Source organism: Cygnus atratus, chromosome 4, assembly GCF_013377495.2.
Source record: "Cygnus atratus isolate AKBS03 ecotype Queensland, Australia chromosome 4, CAtr_DNAZoo_HiC_assembly, whole genome shotgun sequence".
NCBI classification, from domain to species: Eukaryota; Metazoa; Chordata; class Aves; order Anseriformes; family Anatidae; genus Cygnus; species Cygnus atratus.
Genome location: NC_066365.1, coordinates 45,660,756 through 45,682,594, shown reverse-complemented (window position 1 = coordinate 45,682,594; position 21,839 = coordinate 45,660,756). Strand labels below are relative to the sequence as shown.

The 21,839-nt window shown below is 40.5% G+C and overlaps 1 protein-coding gene across 8 annotated transcripts in view; it reads right to left on the bottom strand.

Annotated features, from left to right (window-relative positions):
- Positions 1 to 21,839, bottom strand: part of MAPK10 (mitogen-activated protein kinase 10) — a 121,344-nt gene that overhangs the window by 17,414 nt on the left and 82,091 nt on the right. For 6 of the 8 annotated variants that reach the window (XM_035548491.2, XM_035548496.2, XM_035548476.2 and 3 more), the window contains 5 exons: positions 19,063 to 19,192; positions 16,797 to 16,855; positions 15,142 to 15,280; positions 13,668 to 13,833; positions 10,441 to 10,512 (listed from right to left, as the gene is read on the bottom strand). In XM_035548491.2, coding sequence (XP_035404384.1) covers positions 10,441 to 10,512; positions 13,668 to 13,833; positions 15,142 to 15,280; positions 16,797 to 16,855; positions 19,063 to 19,192 — 566 coding nt within the window. Of the gene's footprint in view, positions 1 to 4,019; positions 4,092 to 10,440; positions 10,513 to 13,667; positions 13,834 to 15,141; positions 15,281 to 16,796; positions 16,856 to 19,062; positions 19,193 to 21,839 lie in introns of all 8 variants that reach the window. The other 2 variants (XM_035548468.2, XM_035548484.2) reach the window with 2 other exon arrangements.

Below are 21,839 nucleotides of genomic sequence, written 5' to 3'. Positions count from 1 at the left end.
GGGTATTTTCTGCGACAAGGTGAATGCTTTGAGAAGAATGGGGTATTTGTGAAAAATAGACCATAAGAGAAAACATTTTGCAACTTAAAAGAGGAGTAGTCACTATTTATGTGCTATAATAGAGCATATGAAAATAAAAATTACATGTAGCACACAAGTAAAATGACTTCAAAAAATCACCACTGATCATTGGGTAGTGGTGTTGGCTGTGCAGCTGTCATTAACCCTGTGGATGGATATACATGATGACACCTTGATTACAATTTTCAACTACATTTTTTTTAGCTGACACTTCATTCCATTGCAGAGAATGTTAGCTTATGTAACAGGAAGTAAATCAATGCTTAGTGGATAGTCTAGATACTGCAGAGTAGGACTGCAATCTTGCCCTTGGTAAGTATCACCATTTCGCTTGGGGACTTTGCCTCACCACTGCAGTATCTGCTCTGACTACTCTGGGCCATGACTAAGTTTCTGTATCACGTCACGCACTTACGTTCTTGTAATGTGCACAGCTGCACCGCTGATGATCGAGTACCTAACCTAGGAGTATAAACATCAGCATTACTAAATACCTTCTAAATGAACCGTGAAACCACGTGTAAAAATCTTGTGCCCAAATCCGTGTCACACATGTAATGTGACTGCAGTTACAGAATAAGGCTCCATAAGTGATAGCTTGTGTGGCCATCTCCAAATTCATCACACTAATTTTACATCTCTCCACTTAGTGTCTTATTTCCTTCTAAGCATTCCCAAATACCAAATACAGAATTCAAAGGCACATCCTTCCTAACCTGTCCAAAATGCATTCAGCAAGCGAAGAAATAAATATGAAGAAATAAAAGTGAAGAAATAAACCATGCCTCACCAAATACACAGCTCACCAAATAGAAAGGACTAAGGCAACTACTTAACTCCTTCAAATCATTTATGCAGCGGTATGAGAAGACAAGCAGACAATCCTGAGTGGAACTCGTGGAGTTAAGAGTCCGCTCACCAGCACAATCTGCTTTCGAAACCGATCCTGAGACAACACAACAAACCAGGTTGCCCTTCTGCCCTTGCTTGAGGCAAAAGTGTATCCAAGCTTCATCATAACAGTTTCTCTGTAAGGAGAACTACTGCCCCTCAACCTTGAAAAGAAATTTCATTTAACATTTAAAAAGAAAAAAAGCTTTAGCTCACATTAAACTACATCATGCCCATACACCAGAGGTGGTAGAGAAGTATCAGAATTCCAGTGATCAGTAAAGGCCAATGGGACTTTTGACACTTCAAAGCATTCACTCAGGAGTTTACACAAAGAATGGCAGCTGAATTCTGTTCTCAGCTCCACCCGGGCCATTTCAGTGAGTTCAAATGGATTATAGGAGCAGAACAGAGCTGCAACTTAGCTAAGCACTCCGTTCTGCGCTTATTTCAAGACATTTCCTATTTTTCTCCCTGTGAATTTTCTGTAGCCATCTGAGATCGCTGCATTTTGCTATAAAAGTTGTTTCAGTTGGGTGAATGGACCATTTAGGTCTGGAAACAGAAATGGTATCAAATGATCTATACCCCTTAACTGCTGGAAAATGGCAAACAGTTAATTTTGAAGTCAGCTGTATGACTGACAAGCCATTTCTCATGAATATTCAATCCTGATTCAAAAACGCTTTTCACAGTTATGTATGCATAAAAATGGACACAAATGGGTATTAAACACTTCAAATCAAAGCGTGGTTGTGAAATAAAGCACTTGTGTGAAGAAAAAACACAAGCTACTGATACATTTTGGTCCACTGCCAGTCCTAACCCATTTTACACATATTTTATGTAGAAGAGGAAGGTTTTTTTTTTGTTTGTTTGTTTGTGGTGGTTTTAAGAATCAGATTCATATTTATTTTTGCTCCTTTGACACTTGAATATATACCTAAGTATGCTACCCCCAAGCTGCCAGGGCTCATAATTCCTTGCTGATGGAATTAGACAGCTGCCCAGCTCCATCACATATCTGAAGAAAAATAACTCACGACCATGACTTTTACAGAAATGGTAATTTTCTTTGCACGCTGTAGGAAGACGACAGCACGGTGGTCCATCTCAACCTGCTGCTGGTTCGGGCAGCGCAGCCAGCACAGGAGGGAGAAGTGGCTGATTCAGGGCAGGGTGCTCAGCATCGCTTCCCAGGCCGTCAAATAAACGCTAATGGAACCGGAGAAGAAAAGCCGAGCAGTACATAAAGCGCTGTGCAAATTTAGCAACACATTATAAATACAAATGAAGAACGTGAACTCAATTATAGAACAATGCCAAACACATCAGCAGCTGCTAATGCCGATTTCCGTGGGGTTACTGCAGTATTAAACTGCATGTAATGGTTTAATTAGAGGCTTTGGGTGCTCTCTTTTTAATAAGTACGCAGCTGTGTGAAATAAAGCTGTTTTGAAAGCACTACATGGGATACGTTCAATTCCTTTTGTACTTATTTGGGGATTTCTTTAAATGGTATCTTACAGAACTTCAGCCTATTAACCTAAAACCAGCAATGAGCTACAGTGCCCCCCCCTTACCTTTATCACTCCATATTCACAGAAAACACAAGCACAGCCTGGGCCAAATCCTCACAAATAAGTGCTAATGAGTTACATTAACACTTAGAAGTGAAAGGTTTTCTTTCACACATGCAGATGAGTTGTGCTTCTGATCACTTGAAAACTCTGGGGAGTTGGAGCGTTAATTTCAGTACGATACCACTTTGTGCAAAACTCAGAGTATTATATTAGACAAGGCTGTGAAAATATCATTGCCTACTTTCATTTATTTTCTGCTCTTTAGATATTACTTTTTCATGTTTTAATCAGCATATTGAACCCTTTAAAGGGTGAATGAGGCCACAAGTGAAGTGCGAAATTGAATTAGTAAGTAACACTACATGCATACGCAAGCATGCATACACACAAACATACACACGCTTTCAGAGAAAGTTGCATTAAAAATGAATAGTGCCTGGAAACTCCTCTGTCACCTACTGAACTACAGGGTTTAGTCAGAAGGAAGCCTGGTGTGCAGGCCATGGTCAATTCTTGTCTGTGAAGGCCACGGAGCACAAGTCACTGGCTTCAGATGTGCACAGTTCTGGTGCTTGTACTCCCAGCAGGAACCGCTTTGACCAGCTGATAAATAACAAAGTTCCTATCGAGGTTTTCCTAAAGCATCCAGTCAAAGAAGTGTGATGGCTGCCTTGGGCCTGAAAGCAAAATGGTCTCTATGGAAAATTATACATACCAAGTCTGCTTGGAGCGCTGGGCCACTGATTTAAAATGTTTTGTCTATAAACCATTGCTTCTTGATGTCTGAAACGTCCTGATTTCACTTAATGGCTACAAGACTTAGATAAAAGGATGAGTGAAGTCCCTTAGAACAGTTTCTGAGGAAGCTCCTAGCCTTTTGAGTCATACAACTGCTACAGATTTAAGGGATAACTTTAGTGATGGGAGGCAGAAGAAATCCCCAAAATGAGGCCATTTCCTGCTTCCCTACCTCAACACCACTTGTGCAGCTAAGACAAGCAAGGCCTGAGTTCATCCTACCTTCTTCCTAAATTGCAGGATGTCTCCCACATCATGCTGAGGCAAATGGTGGCTCGTGCCTACCATGGCACAACCTGAATTTACAAAGACTGTCATTTATGAAGCAAGAAACCCCGTAATTAATGAACAGACATTTATAACACAACAGAACTAGAAGCAACTGGTCACTGGCTGCTATCAGCAGGAAGCAATTCTGACCAACTGTGCAGGATGTTTTCCCTCTCCTTACGCTATACTCACTGTGCTCTCCAGGTAAGGCTTTTACTGAGAGATGTAATGGTTTATTGACATCGTGTCTTGCAAGTATTTCGCAGTGGTACTTTCAACCCAGCTTGTTAGATGCAGTACGAATGGACTAGTAATGGACTAGTCTAGCATGCAGGAGCTGGAGGGGGAAGGGTCACAAGTACCTACTGAGGCCAAATCAGCTGCTGGGAAGGATACGATCAGTGCCAGGAAACAACACAGCACCTTTAATCATTTCTCCCATGATGCACCCTACTGACCACATGTCAACTGAAAACAAAAATGAAATGAAGGTAAACAAGAAAACAGAAACAGAACAACAAATAAATGAGAAGACTTATCCAGTCATGCCACCATAGCGCAGGGCCTGCAGCCCACCTGCCTCGTGCCCTCCACGATGTCTTCCTGCTTGTGCACGCGCCTTGCGTGGCAGCGCAGCAGGTCTGAGAAAAATAGACTCCATCAGCTTTTGTTACCCCAGTGTGGATGCAAGACAATAACAATTAAATGCAGAAAACCAAATGAGACCCACAGCTGGCTACTGTGTCAAAAGAATATTCGTAATTAAAATTCACTAATTAATTGTCTTTTTTAAGTTTTCATTTGCATTCATTACCTAGGTTTATACTGCTTTGTACTGTAAATGAATGCTGGTCTTTGCATTTAGTGAGGATATGCAAATTGCTTTTTCTTTATCCTTTCAGCTACTGAGATCCATGCGTATTTTCAAAAGCTGAACTGCCAGCAGCCACAAAGGAACCCTGGGTCCCCAGGAAGACACATCCACCAATTATTCAGAGGTGGAAACAGAATCTGTTGAGGTTATTCAACCACCATTATGCTCGCTTTAGAGCCTGCCGGCTCACTTCCACGGGATCTCAGTGCAGCCATCAGTCCATCAGAGACAGGGGTCTTGAGAATCTCCTAAGATTTCTGTTCGGCGTGGTAGGAAATGCCAATTTCTAAACAGGACAGTTGAGACAGAAAAGCACTGAGCCATACCTTCTGCACTGAAATTCAGAGCAAATCGGGGGACTATTTATCTGGTACAGAGAAGAGCAGTTCAGCTGGATTAAAACAAAGCTAACCACAATTTACACCAGAACACGAGATGAAAGTCAAACTCCTTCCGTCCAGTGTGTCACATTGAACTGGTGTTTTCCCCAGTACCAATACCATGAAACCACATTACCTCTGCTGTCCTTGCTCTATGATTAAGCCATAGGGCATGGAAGCATAAAAAGGGACAGCCTGGTCTCTCAGGGCCAGAAGCTGCGGGGAAAAATGAAAGCATCATGCTGCTTGGTTAAATTTACTCCTGCAATTTTACATTGAGCAACAGTTGAAAGGTGATTTGATTTTGAATGCAAATGTCCTATCTGTGGCAATCTACATGCCTGGTTTAAGGCTCCCTGTTGCTTTACTTAGCATATGAAAAGCTTAATCACTACAAAATAAATCAATAAATAAGTAGAGAAATAAATAAAAGGCTACTTGTTAGAAAGCAATAAGCAAACCTAGAGATGCAAATTATTGCTGCTTTCATCACAAGCTAAATGGCATGCAAAATATCAGGAGAAGATAGAGCAAGCAGTTGTTTGTTCATCTGTTATTAACCCCTTTTTAATGTCAGAGGCTGCCTTCTGACGTTACTGCTCTGTGCTGTGGTCAACAACGCACAACTGGAAGTTCACTCAGTGACTCACTGAACAGAAAACTCTGCAAAGCAGATAGTATTATTCTACTTGATTCCTCAGGCTTTGGGAAGGAACTTTGAAAACACCCAACTTGGAAGCAGTAAAGATGAACATCTGAATATATCTGATATCTGAAGAGGAAAAAAACCTCTGCCTTCTTGCTCGCCCCCCTGAGCCACTTAGAAATAAGTCAAATTAGAGCCCTTTTCTTGAACTGCAGTTAGCTGGAGGTGAGGAGGTTTGTTACAGTTACAAGGCATACACAGCAGTGATCATCAGCAGCCCCAGTTAAGGCTTTGAGACTGCTGTGCAATGCTCCGCGAGCCTCAGCCTGGTGTTTCATGAAGTCCGGCATAAATCCAGACAGACTCTGAGTCATTTCAGTATTGCATGCATCAGAAAAACAACCCACCCAAAATCTCAGAACATTTTCACTCAATTCCAAACCGCTCAAAATTTCCATTAGTTCAGGATTTTTTTCCAAAAGCAAGATATTCAAAAAGACTGGTGATGCTCCACCAACACAAGGAATATCTGTAAACTTCAAACAAATGCACACTGATTTATTGTCATGTAGAGATCTGCACAGCTCCAGGTACAACTCCAGTTTTAGCAACTATTTGCCTTGATGTTTTAAGATCACTTGAAAATGACCGTTAATGAATTAAATCCACAACTTTTCACCTGAGTCTTTGAAGTGAAATTGCTGAATTCGGGCAGCCTGTGATGTCAAGCCCCCTTTCCAAGTACCTGTGACATGGATTACCAGAAGTGGTGAATTTTTATCCCTGCCCCAGTCTCTACAAACTAGACTGCTGCACAAAGCTGTTCTGAAGTTAATGGCAAAACACCACCTTTTTTAATCATCCTGCCTTAGTGCGTACAAATACTTCAAAATACAAGCACATTTTCCAAGGACACCAAACGCCTCCCTGCCATTGCCATCTTGAATAAACGGCCCTGTAACCTCCTTCTGCACCACCTCTGGGACTTCACAAAAGACTATGAAAGGGAGCGCAGATGGAATAACCACAACTGCTCTCGCTAAGGCTGCTGTTGAAGATGGCTCTTCAAAGCTGTACAGTGAGCTCCGGTTTGCATTCAATGAAATCATGGCATTTTAAGTAAAATTCAGGAACCATGCTGCAGGAAACTTTGGAGGCCAGAGATGCAGGTGCAGCTGAATGAGCTTTGTGGTCCTCCCCAGCCTCATGGGCTAGTTCTCAGGTCCTTCACTTGCTCTCTGTCCAGGCTGTTGTTTACCCAGGGAAAGGAGCAATGGATCATCTCCACTGTAGCTGCTGGGACCCACTCCAAATGCCACGCACGTTACGGACAGTATGGGGGTCTTATACTAAATGTAATCTGCACTATAAACCATTAGAATATGCATACTGGAATTAAAAATAGAGAGGAATGGCATCAGCCAAACCATCCTCATAGCTACACTGAAGTCTCTTTGAGACAGACTTTGTCTCATGTGAGCAAAACCTGTGGAACATCAACGTGGCTTCGGCAGCTCAGATATTCCTAGGTTTCTCACTCAAAAATACTCCATTTTTAGTTGTCTTAAAAAAAAATACACAGAAGTACGTTTCCCGTCCTTAAAATGAAGTCATATGAAAATTTGAAGTTGTTATTAACTAGAATTGAGCACAACTTCAGCAAAGTCCTGCAGTTTTCAAAACTTCTCTTATTTCCACAGCACCCCAGTTTGGGTAGTTTTTAGCTGTTCCCACTATTACTGATGTATTCAAGACAAGAAAGGAGGAAGCATCGAGCAAACAGAGAGAAGCTCGGCAGAGGACTACAAAGGTTTACTAGAATTTGCAGGAACACTTTGCTCTGTAAACCTGTCCAGAGGTCTACCAAAAATTAGATTTCTTCCCATCAGGGTCTGACAGTGTCAGACTAAGAAGTCTCCCTGACAGTATTCTGCAATGTCTGTTTTGGGCAATTAGAAAGAGACAAAAGGCAATTGCTAGCCGGTATACTGCAGGAGGGTGGAAGGTGTGCTTATTTTTTGGACACCAGTTAGCTCCTTGCAAACTGACAGTGCCTGAATGGCCCCATCCTCCAGCCCTGCTCCATCTCGAGCATCCTACTGGGTCAATTAGATGAATAACTTCAGCAATGTTGGGCTTCTTGATACCAAAAAACATGTGTCCAGAGACCATTTTAGTAAAGTTTAATATTTTTTTTTTGAAAATGCATACTTTCAGTTTATATTAACTGGGACAATGGTTGCATACAGGTACCATAGTCTATATGGATTTCATGGCTTTCTTGCAGTAACTTAGAAAGAGATTTTTTTTATGTATATGAGAATCTGAAATTCATTTCTCCCATGTTTTAATTTCCACGAAGACTTTAAAAATGCAATTTCACTTAAAATCAGCAGTAACTCAGCACAATGGTAACTCAGGGCAATTGTTTAGTTCAGGTTAGCTTTTTAAGATTTGGCTTTCTTAATACTTGGCAACAGCTGTCAATTTTTTCTTGCATGTGTACTGTGTCAGTTGCACACATGGATGTTCCTACTCCAGACTAGAAATGAGTAAGCTCCTTATATTGACAGCAAGTGCACGCAGCAGACATCCTTCTGGATCATGAGAAAGAACTGAAAATTTTGGCTTCTATACAGACATGCCTCCTTCAGCTAGAAAGCCCACTGCTGGAAGGCCTTTAGTAGCACAAGGGAAGCTTTATTTTGTTGTCACTCCGTGAAGTTCACCTGCAGCTGCGTATGTGCCCCTCCAACCCCTACTGCACCTAGGAGGCAAAATGGATTCAACAGCACCAGACAAAGGGGAAATGATATGGATCCCCACACAAACCAGTCTAACAGTCAGGTTCATGGGGTCAAACTGATTAACAATTGAGTACTGACTTGAAAATTAATGTACTGAGTCCTTTTTTCTTGTTTCTACCAACTCACCTGAAAAAAGCCATCAATAAAAGATGGTAGCAGTTGTGACCTGGCCCACATACACCACTTTTCAGCGTAGAGGATTGCCAGTAATTTAAAATGTTGGTCTATCACAGAATTTACACAATGTTTTCTCCATTTGTTCAAAAACTCAATTATTCTGTTGCTATCTCTGAATAAGACTCTATTGTAAGATATTTTTGTCACAGACAGACAGAAATGTAGCAATTCTCATGCTTCATTTTTTAAGCTACACTATTTAAATTATGTAGCATTCATTTTTTGCCAGAAACAGGGCAAGAGGTAACTCATAACTGTCCTTTCTGGTTGAAAAGGGAGAGACCCACTAAGCATGGTGCTACATTTTAACACACATCTTTTTTTTTTTTCCTGTATTCTAGTTGCTTAATAAACTAAAAACTGAATCACACCTCTCTCCAAATATGTTAAATGGAACTATCCTCACTATTTTTACAGCTGAAATTCAGAATTTATTTTTTCATTTTATGTTTAAAAAAAGAGGAAGAGAGCTTGTTATCTGTAAGAGAAGAGTAACCCCAGTGTTTCTGGGGTGTTGCCAGGAGTACCAGGTTCAGATTTCAGCAGAAGTTTGCTGTGCAGCCTGCCCCACGCCTTGCCCGCAATGCTTGGCACCTCTGAAGGGAGATCTCAAAGCTGTCCACCAGTAACAAAAACACCATTCTTATCTCACTCCTAGGTTTTGCATCCAGTATATTTCCAGTCTATGCTCCTGTAGGATGAGGAGCCAGTACAACAAGGCTGATTCCTCCTCAGCAAACCTCCAGTTCTGCATCTATCCTTTGGTAAAACCTAACTGCAGCTTCAACCGGCCACTGGTCAGAGCTCCGTTTCCAGGGAAAGTTGGCAGAGCTGAAAATAGGACAAGCGGGACCTAACTCTGTCAAACACTACAGAGTTCACTTGAGAGCCAGCAAAAAAAATATTAATTAGTTCCACGACTGTATGTCTACAGAAACTGGATTTTCTCCACACTAACTGCCAGTGTCTGCTGATGCCAGATTTTCATGGTGTCTTTTTGCCAGCCTGCTGCAAATAATCGTTTTTTTTCTGAACATGGAAAAACCATGTCATGTTGCTACATTTTATTCTGATGGGCAAAATACACACTCCCTACACTCCCCAGCCATCACCAGCAGATTGTCTGGCTTAGCCTGTGATAAAGTGAAGGCTAAGTACACACCTCCTCTTTGTTTTCATTTTCTAATATTGCTTTCACCACCTTGAAAGTGGTAAAAATAATATCACCTAAGATGAAAAAAACAAGATGGAAGGGAAACAGAGTTAAACTTACGACACAGAGCTCATGCAAGTAAAGGAAAGTCCATTTTTACATCAAGAATATCTTATTTCCGTTCAACCTGGAAACCACACCAGATACATGGTTGCTTTATACTGTGTGAGTCAAATTCTTTGTTTTAAAGAAAAAGGTTGTATTCACTCAGTTCTGAGCCCATACAGCACTGAGATGAATCCAAATCCATGATGCATTAGCAAGGAAAAGATTATGATGTCACCACAAATGTTATGAAGTCGCTACTTCCAAAACATTAACGCAGAAAAACAGATTTACAGGAACCAGATGGGCCAAATTAGGATTCTTTTTTTGTTGTTGTTGTTTCATATTTTTCCTTTAAAGAACAGTAAGTGAAACTATTAATGTGCTATTATAATGCTTGTGTTCTACACTATTTATTAGTATCACATAAGAACTACGTAAAGTGGAATGACTACAGGTTTTAAAATGCAGTGTGAAAATAATTCTGTGCATCTGTTTTTCATTTTCAATTTTGTCTGTATCAGTAGTGCGCTGTTTCCGTTTACTTGTACCTCTGGGATTCAATTTCTTGCTTCTATCTTTACAGTCCTGGTATATTCATTACAAGGAAAAGGGGGAGGGGTGGAAGAGAGGAACAAATAATAGGTGAAGCTGCAGCAAATGGCACAAGGATACAGTCCCTTCCTGGAAAGAGGATTTTGTGGCGAACCATTTCTCCCATAATGCATCCCACAGACCATATATCCACTAGAACAGCAGAGACAGGGAAGTGAAGAAGAAGGAAAAAAAGCAAAGTTAACTATGACATTTTATTCCTAAAGGAGGGGAAAAAGAGCAGGGTGATCAGAACAGTTCAGTTTGTTTTGTTGCTGTTTTTTTTTTTTTTCTTTCCCCACATCTCACCAGAAGCTAAAATGATTAAGTAAAAGCTGTGTCAGTCAGCTTGATGGTAGTGAGCAACATTGGTGCAAAATGTTTAAAATTAACATCGCTGGAAAAAGCTAGCAAGTAAAGCAAAAACTGCACAGACCCAGGGTTTACACTGAGTTTACAGTGGAAAAAAAATTTTTTTTGGAACTTAAAAAGCACAAAACACCCCAGACAATGATCGTCTGGAAGAAACCCCACTTGCAGCAAGGCAGTTTATAGGCTCTGTCCTGCAGGAGTGAGTCTCCCTGCAGCACTACACAAGAGGTCCCAAGCAGAAGCACTCACTCAAGTGAAGGCTGCATGGATAAATACCATCCTTGACGGTTAGCTACAAGTCCTGCTTTGGGGTCAGAAGCCATGATGTCTTGTCCCTCTGTACCTATCTGTGTGTGTCTGGCTGTACCTACATACCGACAAAGAACCACAGAGTGACACTTGCATGCAATCTGCTTTTTACTCCATAGGTACTCAAAATAAATGCTAAAATAAACAATTGCTTTGGAGGACAAGTACCAACAAGAGTAAGAATATTTCTTATCTTCCTGATCCTCCCTGCAGTTTTTAGATGCAGTAAGTGAGGTTACCTGTTTGACTTGGGTGGGGTTGGATTTTTTTGCCTTTCAAGCCTTACAAGAAGAAAGGCTAGGTAGATGACACTATGCACAGAAGAGACCTTGAGCCAATGTGAAGGGGAAAACCTGCTTTAAAATGCTTTAAGAAAACATATTGTTTCTCTGCTTTGAATCCTCACTCACTCTGTAGTCATATTCAAACTGTATAGCCAGTTACTTCTCTTTTTCTTCCCCCTTTTTAACCTTCAAAAGCTAACCAAAACAAACCAAAGAAACAAACAACTCATTTTTTGGTACAACAAAATAAAGGAGAAATGCTCCATTTGGGAAAAGGAGGGTAGAGGTATCAGGGGCACAGGACAGCAGGAGCATGCCTGAGGCGGTGGCAGTTTTCTTCTGAGTGATGGTTTTGGGACCTTCCACAGGAAGCGCAGCAAACTGGTGATAATTATGCATCTTTAGCCAACCAAGTGCAGAAAGAAAATGAAAGCAGTGAACAGTCCTTATACAGGCAATGTACGTAGGAAGGGGAAAAAAGTAAGGGAGCTTCAGTAATGTGGCAGCACAGGCCAGGGCAGGGAAACACTGAACAAGCCTTTCTGTTGCCTTCCCTGGGAGCTGGGTGAGAGCCCCCGAGCAGACCAGCTCCTCAGACAGCTGACCTTCATTTTCAAATGTTTTGCTTTCTTTCTCTGTTGACTTCATTTTCACTTAGCACAATTAAGACAAGACCACTCATCCTGAGCCAGATTCACTGACCAGGAGAGTCAAAGGAGGCCTCTCTGTTAACTTCCAGGGACATTTGAGCAGGACCTTTAGATGTGGCAAACATTCTTAGTATTTTCCCAGCTGTGCACTTCATCACAGAACTGTCTCTAACTTTTTCTTAGTGTCATTTTAATCATGTGAAAACCGAGTGCCTTCTCTGTCCTTTCAGGGACAATTATAACAGAAAAGATAATCATATGTTTGGAAAGAAAGAGAAAGCAAAATAATTCATTTCACGACAGAAGAAACTAGATATTTGGAGTAAGGAGCAATGTAAAGCATGCTGAGCCTAGATCAAATTTGTAATGACACACATCAAAATACTTCAAGAAACTTTACTCCTCTTTAATATATTATTCTGTATGGTTAGTATCTGCTCAGTAACTGTCACCTTCCTAGATTTTCATGTGAGAATCTGTACTGCAAATTCACAAACATTAAAATGAATACAAAGGCTTCCCAATTTTGGCAGAGGTTTTGTGAGTATGCCTGTGTTCTTGTTCAAGTCACAGAATCAGCTCCCAAAATCAGTTTCACTGCTCTTCACAAAATGCCTTTGGCTGTTAGTCAAAGTTTTTCTGTGGGTTAGCTTCTTCAAAATGAGTTAAATAGGAGTCTTTTAAATAAATTCCTGGTCTTGGCATTTGCTGTTTTACCCAAGCATTTGTCATTGAAAAGTCTATCATACAGCAAAGTGGTAGCTTTTGACAGCAGAATCTGAATCACAGCAGATTTTTCTCCACTCCATGCTTTATCCCCTCCTTTCCTGCCTTGTTTACCTGATACTCAGATTAGGTACAAATGAGAATCATTTTTAAAGTTTTCCCTCCATCCTTTGTGAAACTGGATTTGCCCCTACTTGCTTCTTTATAGTGCGTACCGCCTACCTGCTTTTCACTAAGTTTCCAGGGACCAAGAGGTATCCAGATCCCACACAGACTGTTCAGAGCAAAACCCTATTTACATCTAGAGAGATAACATAGGAATTCATGTTTTTTTGTTGTTGTTGTTTTTTTTTTTTTAGCTTCAGCTTTTTTCTCTCCTTTCCAACTCTCCTTTTCATTAAAAAGAGACAAACCGCAGAATTTATATCTAGATTTTCTCCACATGAAACCTATTAGCAAAAATTGGGACTTCAGTTAAACCTATCATACAGGCAGAAATGGCTCTTGAAATTCATAACTAGTTAGTTTTGTATAAACTGTGGAATGGCTAGGATTCCCTATTTTAGCTTTTACCTCTCTTCTTCCTGCCTCGAACAATTCAATGACCCAGATCCAAGTACTTCGTTCAGCAATCCCCCTTGTTCACACCCTGTTTCATAGCCACAGAAGCCAAATGCATTCTGCTCAGAAACGGCTGATTGTCTTGGATAAATTCAATGATAACTATGACCAGGTTTCCCACTATTCTGCAGTCCCATGCCAATAACTTCACCAATATTACTCTACAAATACAGTCAGTAGCTGCAGTACCCAACACTGAGAAACTGCTCTAAATCACCTGCCTTTTAAATTCAAGATGTTATTTCCTGTTACATTTTCTTTTTCTCCTTCTGGTGCCCCTTACAGTTGTGAAGGCAGACCTTACACTTCAGGTCCCACTGCACTTGCTATGAAATTGCAGCCCTACCGTTCTCCTTGTAGCCCATTCCCAAGATGACCTCTGGTGCTCTGTAGTAACGTGTCACCACATATGGAGTCATCATGAAGCTTGTGCCTGCAGTCCGGGCCAGTCCAAAATCCAAAATCTTCAATGTGCAGTCAGATTTTACCACGATATTACTTGGTTTTAAATCCTGAAAAGATAGTGAGAAGAGGTATGACTGCACTTCATAAAGCTAGCCACAGCAGTGATCTGGACTGATATTTTAGGTCACCCTTGAAATATTACTTTACTCTCTGTCACCAATAGTTATAATCACAAATCACTTGCAGGTACATGGTAAAATCTTGCTACTGTTTCTCTCAACATCCTTCACAAGGGTTGCTAGTTTGGCATATTTGGAGGCTTTAGTTGGATGGTGGGAGCTTACTAGTGTTAAATTAACTGCATTCAGCAGCTTAATAAGATTGGATAACTATTTGATTATTATTATGATTATTTTTTTTAAGTGCTGTCAGCCTAGTAGAGACATTCCAACTGTATACGTGGAGTTACCTTACTGTTTGATTTATATTAATTATTCAATTCATCCTTTCCCAGAAGACTATCTTGAAACCAGATCTATCACCCTTCTGCATCTTTTATGCCAAGAAAGGAGACCTTGGTTTATGGCTAAACAATGTTCACCTTGGAACACATTTTATTAGCCCTTCTTCTCTTCGTTTCATAACGGAAGAGAAATATTTTCTCATCTGTTTTTTAAACTGGGAAATAAAAATTAGTAAAAGCACATTTTAATAAAGAACGAGGATATTTTTAATCCACTGAGTATTGCCTCCTGCTTGCAGTCACATGAACTGTTCCCTCTGTTGTCAACAGTCACAGGTAGCGAACTCCGGCATTCACAGCCGGGTGCTCTGCCCTTAGCAGACACCGTGCTCTGAGGTAGAGAAGTAAAACGAGAGGATGCATTTAATACACACTTCACAGCCTTTTCATTCATTTTAGCAAACATAAATCATGGTTAATACTAATTCCATATGTTCTGCCTGCTCTCTGTGGAGCTTGATCTGACTTGTATGACATTGAGCTGGATCTTGATCATACTTGTATGACACAATGACACATACGACTTGTACAACATCAGTTCAGATAGTCTGAATGCCATGCATGCACGTTAGGATGCATACAGCTGCATTTTCAAGAGCAATACCCGTTCTCTGTATGTTTCAGAGATCGGATGCACTTTGGTGATTTCCAGTGCTTATTGTTTGGTTATTACTAATAAGGACATGACCTTTTTAAAGTTCACAACTAATCTCACTTTTAAAACAGCCAAAAAGCTACTCTGACAAGGGGATGGGCTATGACTTGTAAACATATGGCCATTTTCCTGGGGGATAGGGCTTAGATCCACAGTACACAAGATACTCAACTGGTTTCTCAAGTCCTCATGAGGATGCCATTTGCTGCCCTAAGTTTCAAACCCACGTCTGCTTACCCTATGAATGATTCCTGCGGAGTGAAGATGCTTGATACCACAGAGCATTTGGTAAAGTAGATAAGACATTCGCTCATGGTCGAGCTCCATCTGTATGACCTGGCACAGATTGGCATCCATTAACTCCATTACCAGGTAACTAAATGAAAAAGCAAAGTCATGAGCTTATCATCTGTGTTGAGGAAGAATTACAGCATCATTTCCAGTGAGTAACAAAGCCTTTCCTTGCTTCAAAATGTCACTGATTTCTGCTGACTGGATATAACATAGTTGGAGAGTGGCTAAGCACAGAAATTGCTCACAACCATATCGCCGTGGTGCTCGTCTCTCACTGCACCAATGCTGTTCTTGGTGGGCCTTTCTTGGTACATTCCCCAGAGGCTGTACCTTACATGCACACGCAAGCAGCACAAAATTGAACCATGCAGAACACAGAAGAGCCACAAGCATCAAAATGACATGACTACTTGGCCTTTGATCATCATGAGGAATGGATACCACAGCACATGTAGGAATCTGAGAGAAGTGGTGCTAAAACGTGCATCCCCACGTGAAATGTCTCCAAAACCCTCCTAAGACTGCATGACTAAACTCAGCTCTCATTACAAACAATTGGTCTTGAGCTTCTGGTAAATAAGCTTCACTGACAACCTCAGCAGGACCTTATCCCAGTCCCCTTGAGAGGGAAGTTAATAAGTTGAACACACACAGCTCATTTCTTATGAGACTTCTCATAAGCACAGCTGGATCTTAATTATAACAGGGCATCAAAGCACTCTCAAACTTTGGGGAAAACACTAGCTTTCTATTTCTGTGTGACCTACATGCCTCATCTTCTCCCCAGCACTAGTTATCTCCTCTGCTCTGCACATGTCTGCAGCGACAATTTTATGTGGAAGACTCGTATACCAAAACCAGAACCATACTCGCCACTGCTATCTGTCTGTTGGCATCACTGCTATCAGAGTACAGAAAGGAATACATTTCTATACCATGCATACAGAATACGGGAAAGACTGAAAGATAAAAGGCATACAGCTATATAAAACACTATCTAAAATTTCATTCAGGGCAGGTTCCTGCTACGCACAGTAGTGCTGGTGCAATAGGCAATGCTCAGCAGAGATGCTAGTTATCCTTTGCACCTAGCACTGGTTCCCCAGGCAAGTAATTGTAGACAGTCAAAGGTTAGTACAAATCCAACATGAAAGGAGGAAATATTTCACATCTCTCTTATGGGAAATCATTTCAGAATGAACTGCTGCATTTCAAAACCTCATGACTCAGGGAGCTGTGCAACAACCATCATTTCCCAAGCAAGCTAACACCACAAAAGCAGGCCCTTTTAACTACTCACACCTCTTCCTATGCATTTGAAGGTAAATGCAAGTAACTGTAACTCTCTCAAGAAGGGTCTCACCAGCAGGCTTTGCACACTTACAGCACTTAGGAATCCCAACATTTGGCACCTTATAAATGTCAGAAGTCTCTGAACATGGGAATGCAGGGTATCTGTCTACCGAAGTGTGGTCTACACATGATCATTTTTAGAGGAGCTCACAGCCTTTGTATTCTGCCGAGTTACTGAGTTCATGGTACACTATAATGCCCCACATCTCTAAAGCTTTAGTTTAATTACTTCCTGTATTACTTACACATCCTGGAACTCCTCCAGAGATTTCTGTGGTGTGAAGACATTTAATAAACTGATAATCTGAAAAGCAGAGTAAGACAAAAGGAGGAAGACAAGTGATAAAGTTAAGCAGTCGAACCCATTTTGAAGTGTGAGTTAAAGGACAAACTGTTTTCCACTGCTCAGTTTATACCAGCTCTTCTCACTTCATGGCTCAGTAAGAAGCTGGCAACATTCAAAATAAAATGCCTTACATCTCTAAGATTTCTTCAAGGTGCACTTGAAATGGTTTCTGAGAGAAGGATTAGTAAGGAATGATAAACCAAAACGATAACGGTGAAAGAGACCTCTCAATTTTGAAGTTACAGGTTCAAAGACCAGCCTCAGCTCAGTCTGCGGGAACAGTCCTCTTGCGACAGCCAGAAGTATCTTATATATGAAGAATGCACGTCTGACGGGAGAAGTAATCAACGACCATCATACTGTAAGTAAACAGAAGACCTTCCTTCTCTCTGACATGCCCTCAACACCTTTGAGGGCACTTGTCCACACAAACTGACACAATTTCCATCCCCAGACGTACTGCATTTTAGTACAAGCACTTCAGAAGGGCAGGTACATTCTAGGCCAAAACAGGACTTCTGTTATGCAAGGTGTATTACTTGCTTTTTAAACATGCTGGGCTACTGAAAGACACTGATAGCAACGTGCAAAGCAGCACAGAGGAAAAACGTGACCTTAGGGATCCAAATTCCTCATGCTTTCCTTCTTGTGGGCAGGAAAGGTAGGAGATGGAGGCAAAGCCACCACGAAGATCACATCTGAACCTCTCCCTCTCTGCCTACACCACCTCTCTAGGCTTGTCTTGACAATCTTCTCCTTCCTGTGCACTTCTCAAAACTCTTAATCAGCAAATGCTGCACTGTCCTCAGCTTTTATGCAGCATTTTAAAAATTATATATTTAAAATGAGTATCACTACTCTGCAGTCCTCTGCTCTTCTCCAGTCTATTCTAAACTACGTGAGAACACATCATTCTCCTGCTTACATGGAGGACTACTCACCCCTGCATTTTCAAAGCCTCCTGGATTGCTCTGACTGAGGGTAGCTTCAATCCATGTCAGTAGGGAAGAGGCAGGTACACACCCAATTGACAAGGTGAAACAAGGAAAAGTCAGTGCCCAGAGGTGGGGGCAGAGGACATTAAAAGTGACAAATCCCACTTTTTGTCATTTTAGGGCCAAACCTTTTTCTTCGCATGTGAATTTGTGACTGGTGTAAAGTATCAAACCTCAGCTTACATCATGCTTTTCAAGCTCATCTACGCTCTGCTTAATGAGAAAGTCATTTCAGGATCTGAGGCAAGAGTAAACGCAGCTAACTGATAAATTCACTCCTACTGAAAGGAAGGGGCATCCAGCAACAGCAGCAGAGGAGGAACTATAAGAAAATAAAATGCTTGGGAAGTCCCTTGAGCAATGCATTGGGGCAATCCTACATAACCCATTATAAAAACAGCAAGTGTACATACAGCCAGCCAGACAGTTCTAAAACAGCTACTATTAACCTACAGACATGAGGTAAGTCCACTGCTACAGTTAAGGATATTTTACTTCGTTACAAATTCTAGATTTTATACAATAGGTAGTGGGTGTACAAAGCAGGGTAGTCTAGAACTTCCTAATGTTATTTCAACAAGAGCACTTTAAGTAAGAGGAATGGTGCAACGTGTTGTGGCTTCAGAGTTCCTGGCTCCACACTATTAGCTGACATACAAATACATGGAAATGGTCAAGTGCTTTGGGTTCTTTACTTTCTTCAGCATTTTTAAAATAATCTTCATAATGATGGCCCCTTATCTTGCACAATCTGTACATCACATCTGTATGATACTAGGTTTCGGATGAAGTCCAGAACAAGGAGTGACACTTGAGCTGGGTACTCCAACTCAAGAAAACACTGCTTTGAGTCTTGAGCCCTAGTGACAGGAGGATGGAGCCAGCATTCCAACCATCACTTATATATTTCTGGAAAAACGGTAGACAAGAACATATTCTGCTCTCTCCCCTTCCATCACCACCTGCCTACTCGCTGGACTCCATTTGGCACAGCCTTTACAGTAGTATATGCAATAAACTCATTCTCCTATATTGGCAAATAGTGTCAGAGAGAAGGTAGCCCTTGAGCATACTTCACTTCTCATTTCCTCTCCTGTGAAAAGGCATCCATCATAAGAGGTTTCTTCCTAACAAACCAAAATACTTGCTTGTTTCCTATAGAAAACTTACATTTTTATGATTCACACACTTCATGAGGACCAGCTCTCTGTATGCTCGCTTGGCGTGAGTTTGGTTCTGAAATGGTCTGCTGAGCTTCTTAATGGCCACGTTTCTGTCAAGGACAGCATCATATGCAGCACTGCAATAATTACAAACAAAAGGGTTATACGTCTTAGAGGATATCTTTCATTTCTAATGGCTAATTCCCGGCCTCAAGCCTATTATTCCCATTTTTCACCCCGAGAATAGTAGTGGGATAAGGGAGAAAAAAGAAGACATCAAGAGGAAACATGTGCCACCACATCAGCAGAGTACAGCATGCACCACTGCTTCTGAACTCTAGTTTCATAGGAAGCTAACATTTATTTTCAAGGAGCGAAGAAAAAAAAAAGAAAACATTATGTAACTCTAAATAAAAATACGATAAAAACTTCATGAGATGAGAAGTTCTTTCCTAAAGCAACAATGTGCACTGGGTACAGTGGAGAGGCATATGCTTTTCCCATCATGATTAAGGACACCTTCACCAGGTGGCTCAGTGAACAATTCCCCACTGTTATTTAGAATGAGTTTTGTCTTTTCCTTATGATATTTTTAATGAAATCAAATTATTTAATCATTCCTATACACCATATTATCTAGTTCTACTTACAGACCTAGAAAAAGAACAATTTCACAAAATGTCTTTGTCATTTCCTTTTAGTAATGAAAAAATTGTTGCATATGCTTAGTTAAAAATTTTGAGAACATGAAGAAATACAGGCTGTGGTTTGCAAAGCAGGCTCTTAAAAACGGGCTTCTAAAACTCTCTTTTAGCTTTTAAAATATTTTGCACAACCTTCACATATTTTGATAACCTTTACCTCCTGTGAGTTTGTACCACTTTAATTTTGATTGCTGCAATATGACTACACAAATGCCAACTTCTACATTTCATAAAGCACAAGTTCTCAGCCGTGTTCTCCAACTAACAGTCCTCAGATCCTGTTCCCAAATCTCCCTTTTCTCAAGAAATTAATTCCTGCTTACTGTAGGCATTCATTGACATTCACTTACAGCATTTTACTGACCACGTACAAAGCAGAAAGCATACATCAGAAGCTTAGTTACAAAGCCAACAAAAATTTACAAGCTCTCTAAAAAGCGTTGGCAATGTCTGTCTTGAAATGTCTCTTCCTCCACCTGCGTGGTTTCCAGTTACACTACTCCTACATCAGGAACACACCAAATACATCCCTCAAAAAAAGCAGCTGGTTACTAGAGGTGGCGAGGAATACTTTGAAGAATGCTTTAGTAAACTACTGACATTTGGGGCAGGGTGGTGGGATTTCCCCCTGAGAATGTCTGCAGACAAGGAAAAAAGCAACAACTCATGAATGTCCTTCGAGATACTCTGAAATTTTCAGGGAGTTCCATTTTAATATTTTCATAGTGCAACTATTTCACATCAAACCCCAAATTTACAGAGAAATGTAAAAATAAATAGAAAGCCAAAGGCGTTTAAAAACATGATCTTTCTATAGTTAAATGCTTCACCTCTATCGCTGATGGACACACAATTTGAATATGCTTTAGCAGACAAATGTCTCAGCTAATCCATATTACCTCATCACTCAACAGCTTTTAAAAAGAATAGTCCACATAAGACTCAGTTGAGTTATATAGGAATGTTTTAAATCACTGTCATCTCATTTTCTATTCATGTGTTTTAATTTCATTAGTTATGTCACATCATCATAGGAGTTACCAAACAGTAACACCAAAAAGTTTGTCTGGGCAACCATTTTCCCCAGCTTCTGTTCTCTGATCATTTTTCTTAATTTTCTCTCTCTGTCAAGGCAAGAGATACAAAAGCACCCATCTAAAATCAGAAAAACAAAGCTTTCTTAAGCCCTAGGTGTTATGATCCATTTCCAGTCCTCTACATATTGTAATGTCTGCTTCCTCAACTATGGAGGAAAAGAAAACAACTAAGATACTCCTTTGTACAGCACTATTTGCTTTGAGATACAAGGATCTTACTTGTAGCTTTATTCTTGCCTTCTATCAAATAAATGGAAGGTGTCCAACCACTTCAAGACATCAATAGGTGAATTCATTGCACCGAGTAAATTAATAATACTGATGCTTTTTGCTATTCACCGGAGAGAATCTTTAGTTTCCAGACAGCCAACTATGCATTTTACTACAATGAAATTACAGATACCACATGTAGGTCCCCGATACACAAAATCCTTTCCTCAGAACACCAAGATTAGCACTGATGATATATATCAGCCTTCTTAAGACAAACTTCCATCACTGGCAGAAGAGTGGCTGTATGAACAGGTGACTCAAGGGAACAGGAGTAAGAGAGAGTAACGAGTGTCTGAAAACTGATGTAAAAAGGTCAAGCATGAAAGGCAATTTCAAGATCTCCAGTAAGAGAGCGGACTTGCATGTAAACCCTGTGCTCCTTTCTCTGGAAACTGTATTGGAACTTTGCTCAACTATGAAATTATTTTCAAATTTATATAGTTACCTATTTTTGTAACAAAGACTATAATTCAACTCCCAGTCTTGTAATTAAATTTTAGTTCTACTTCAATATGAGCTCAGAAAAAGAATCCTCCAAGCTTACTATCAAATCTCTGGCAGCTGCACAGATGGAAAACGCAGTAAATAAACTCTTCCATTGTAAATTCTGTTTATGACTAGCTTTGTAAGGTAAATGTTAGTGTTAAAACTGCCTTTTTAAAAACGGTAAATAACTTGAAAAAAAAACACAACAATTTAACAGAGAAAAG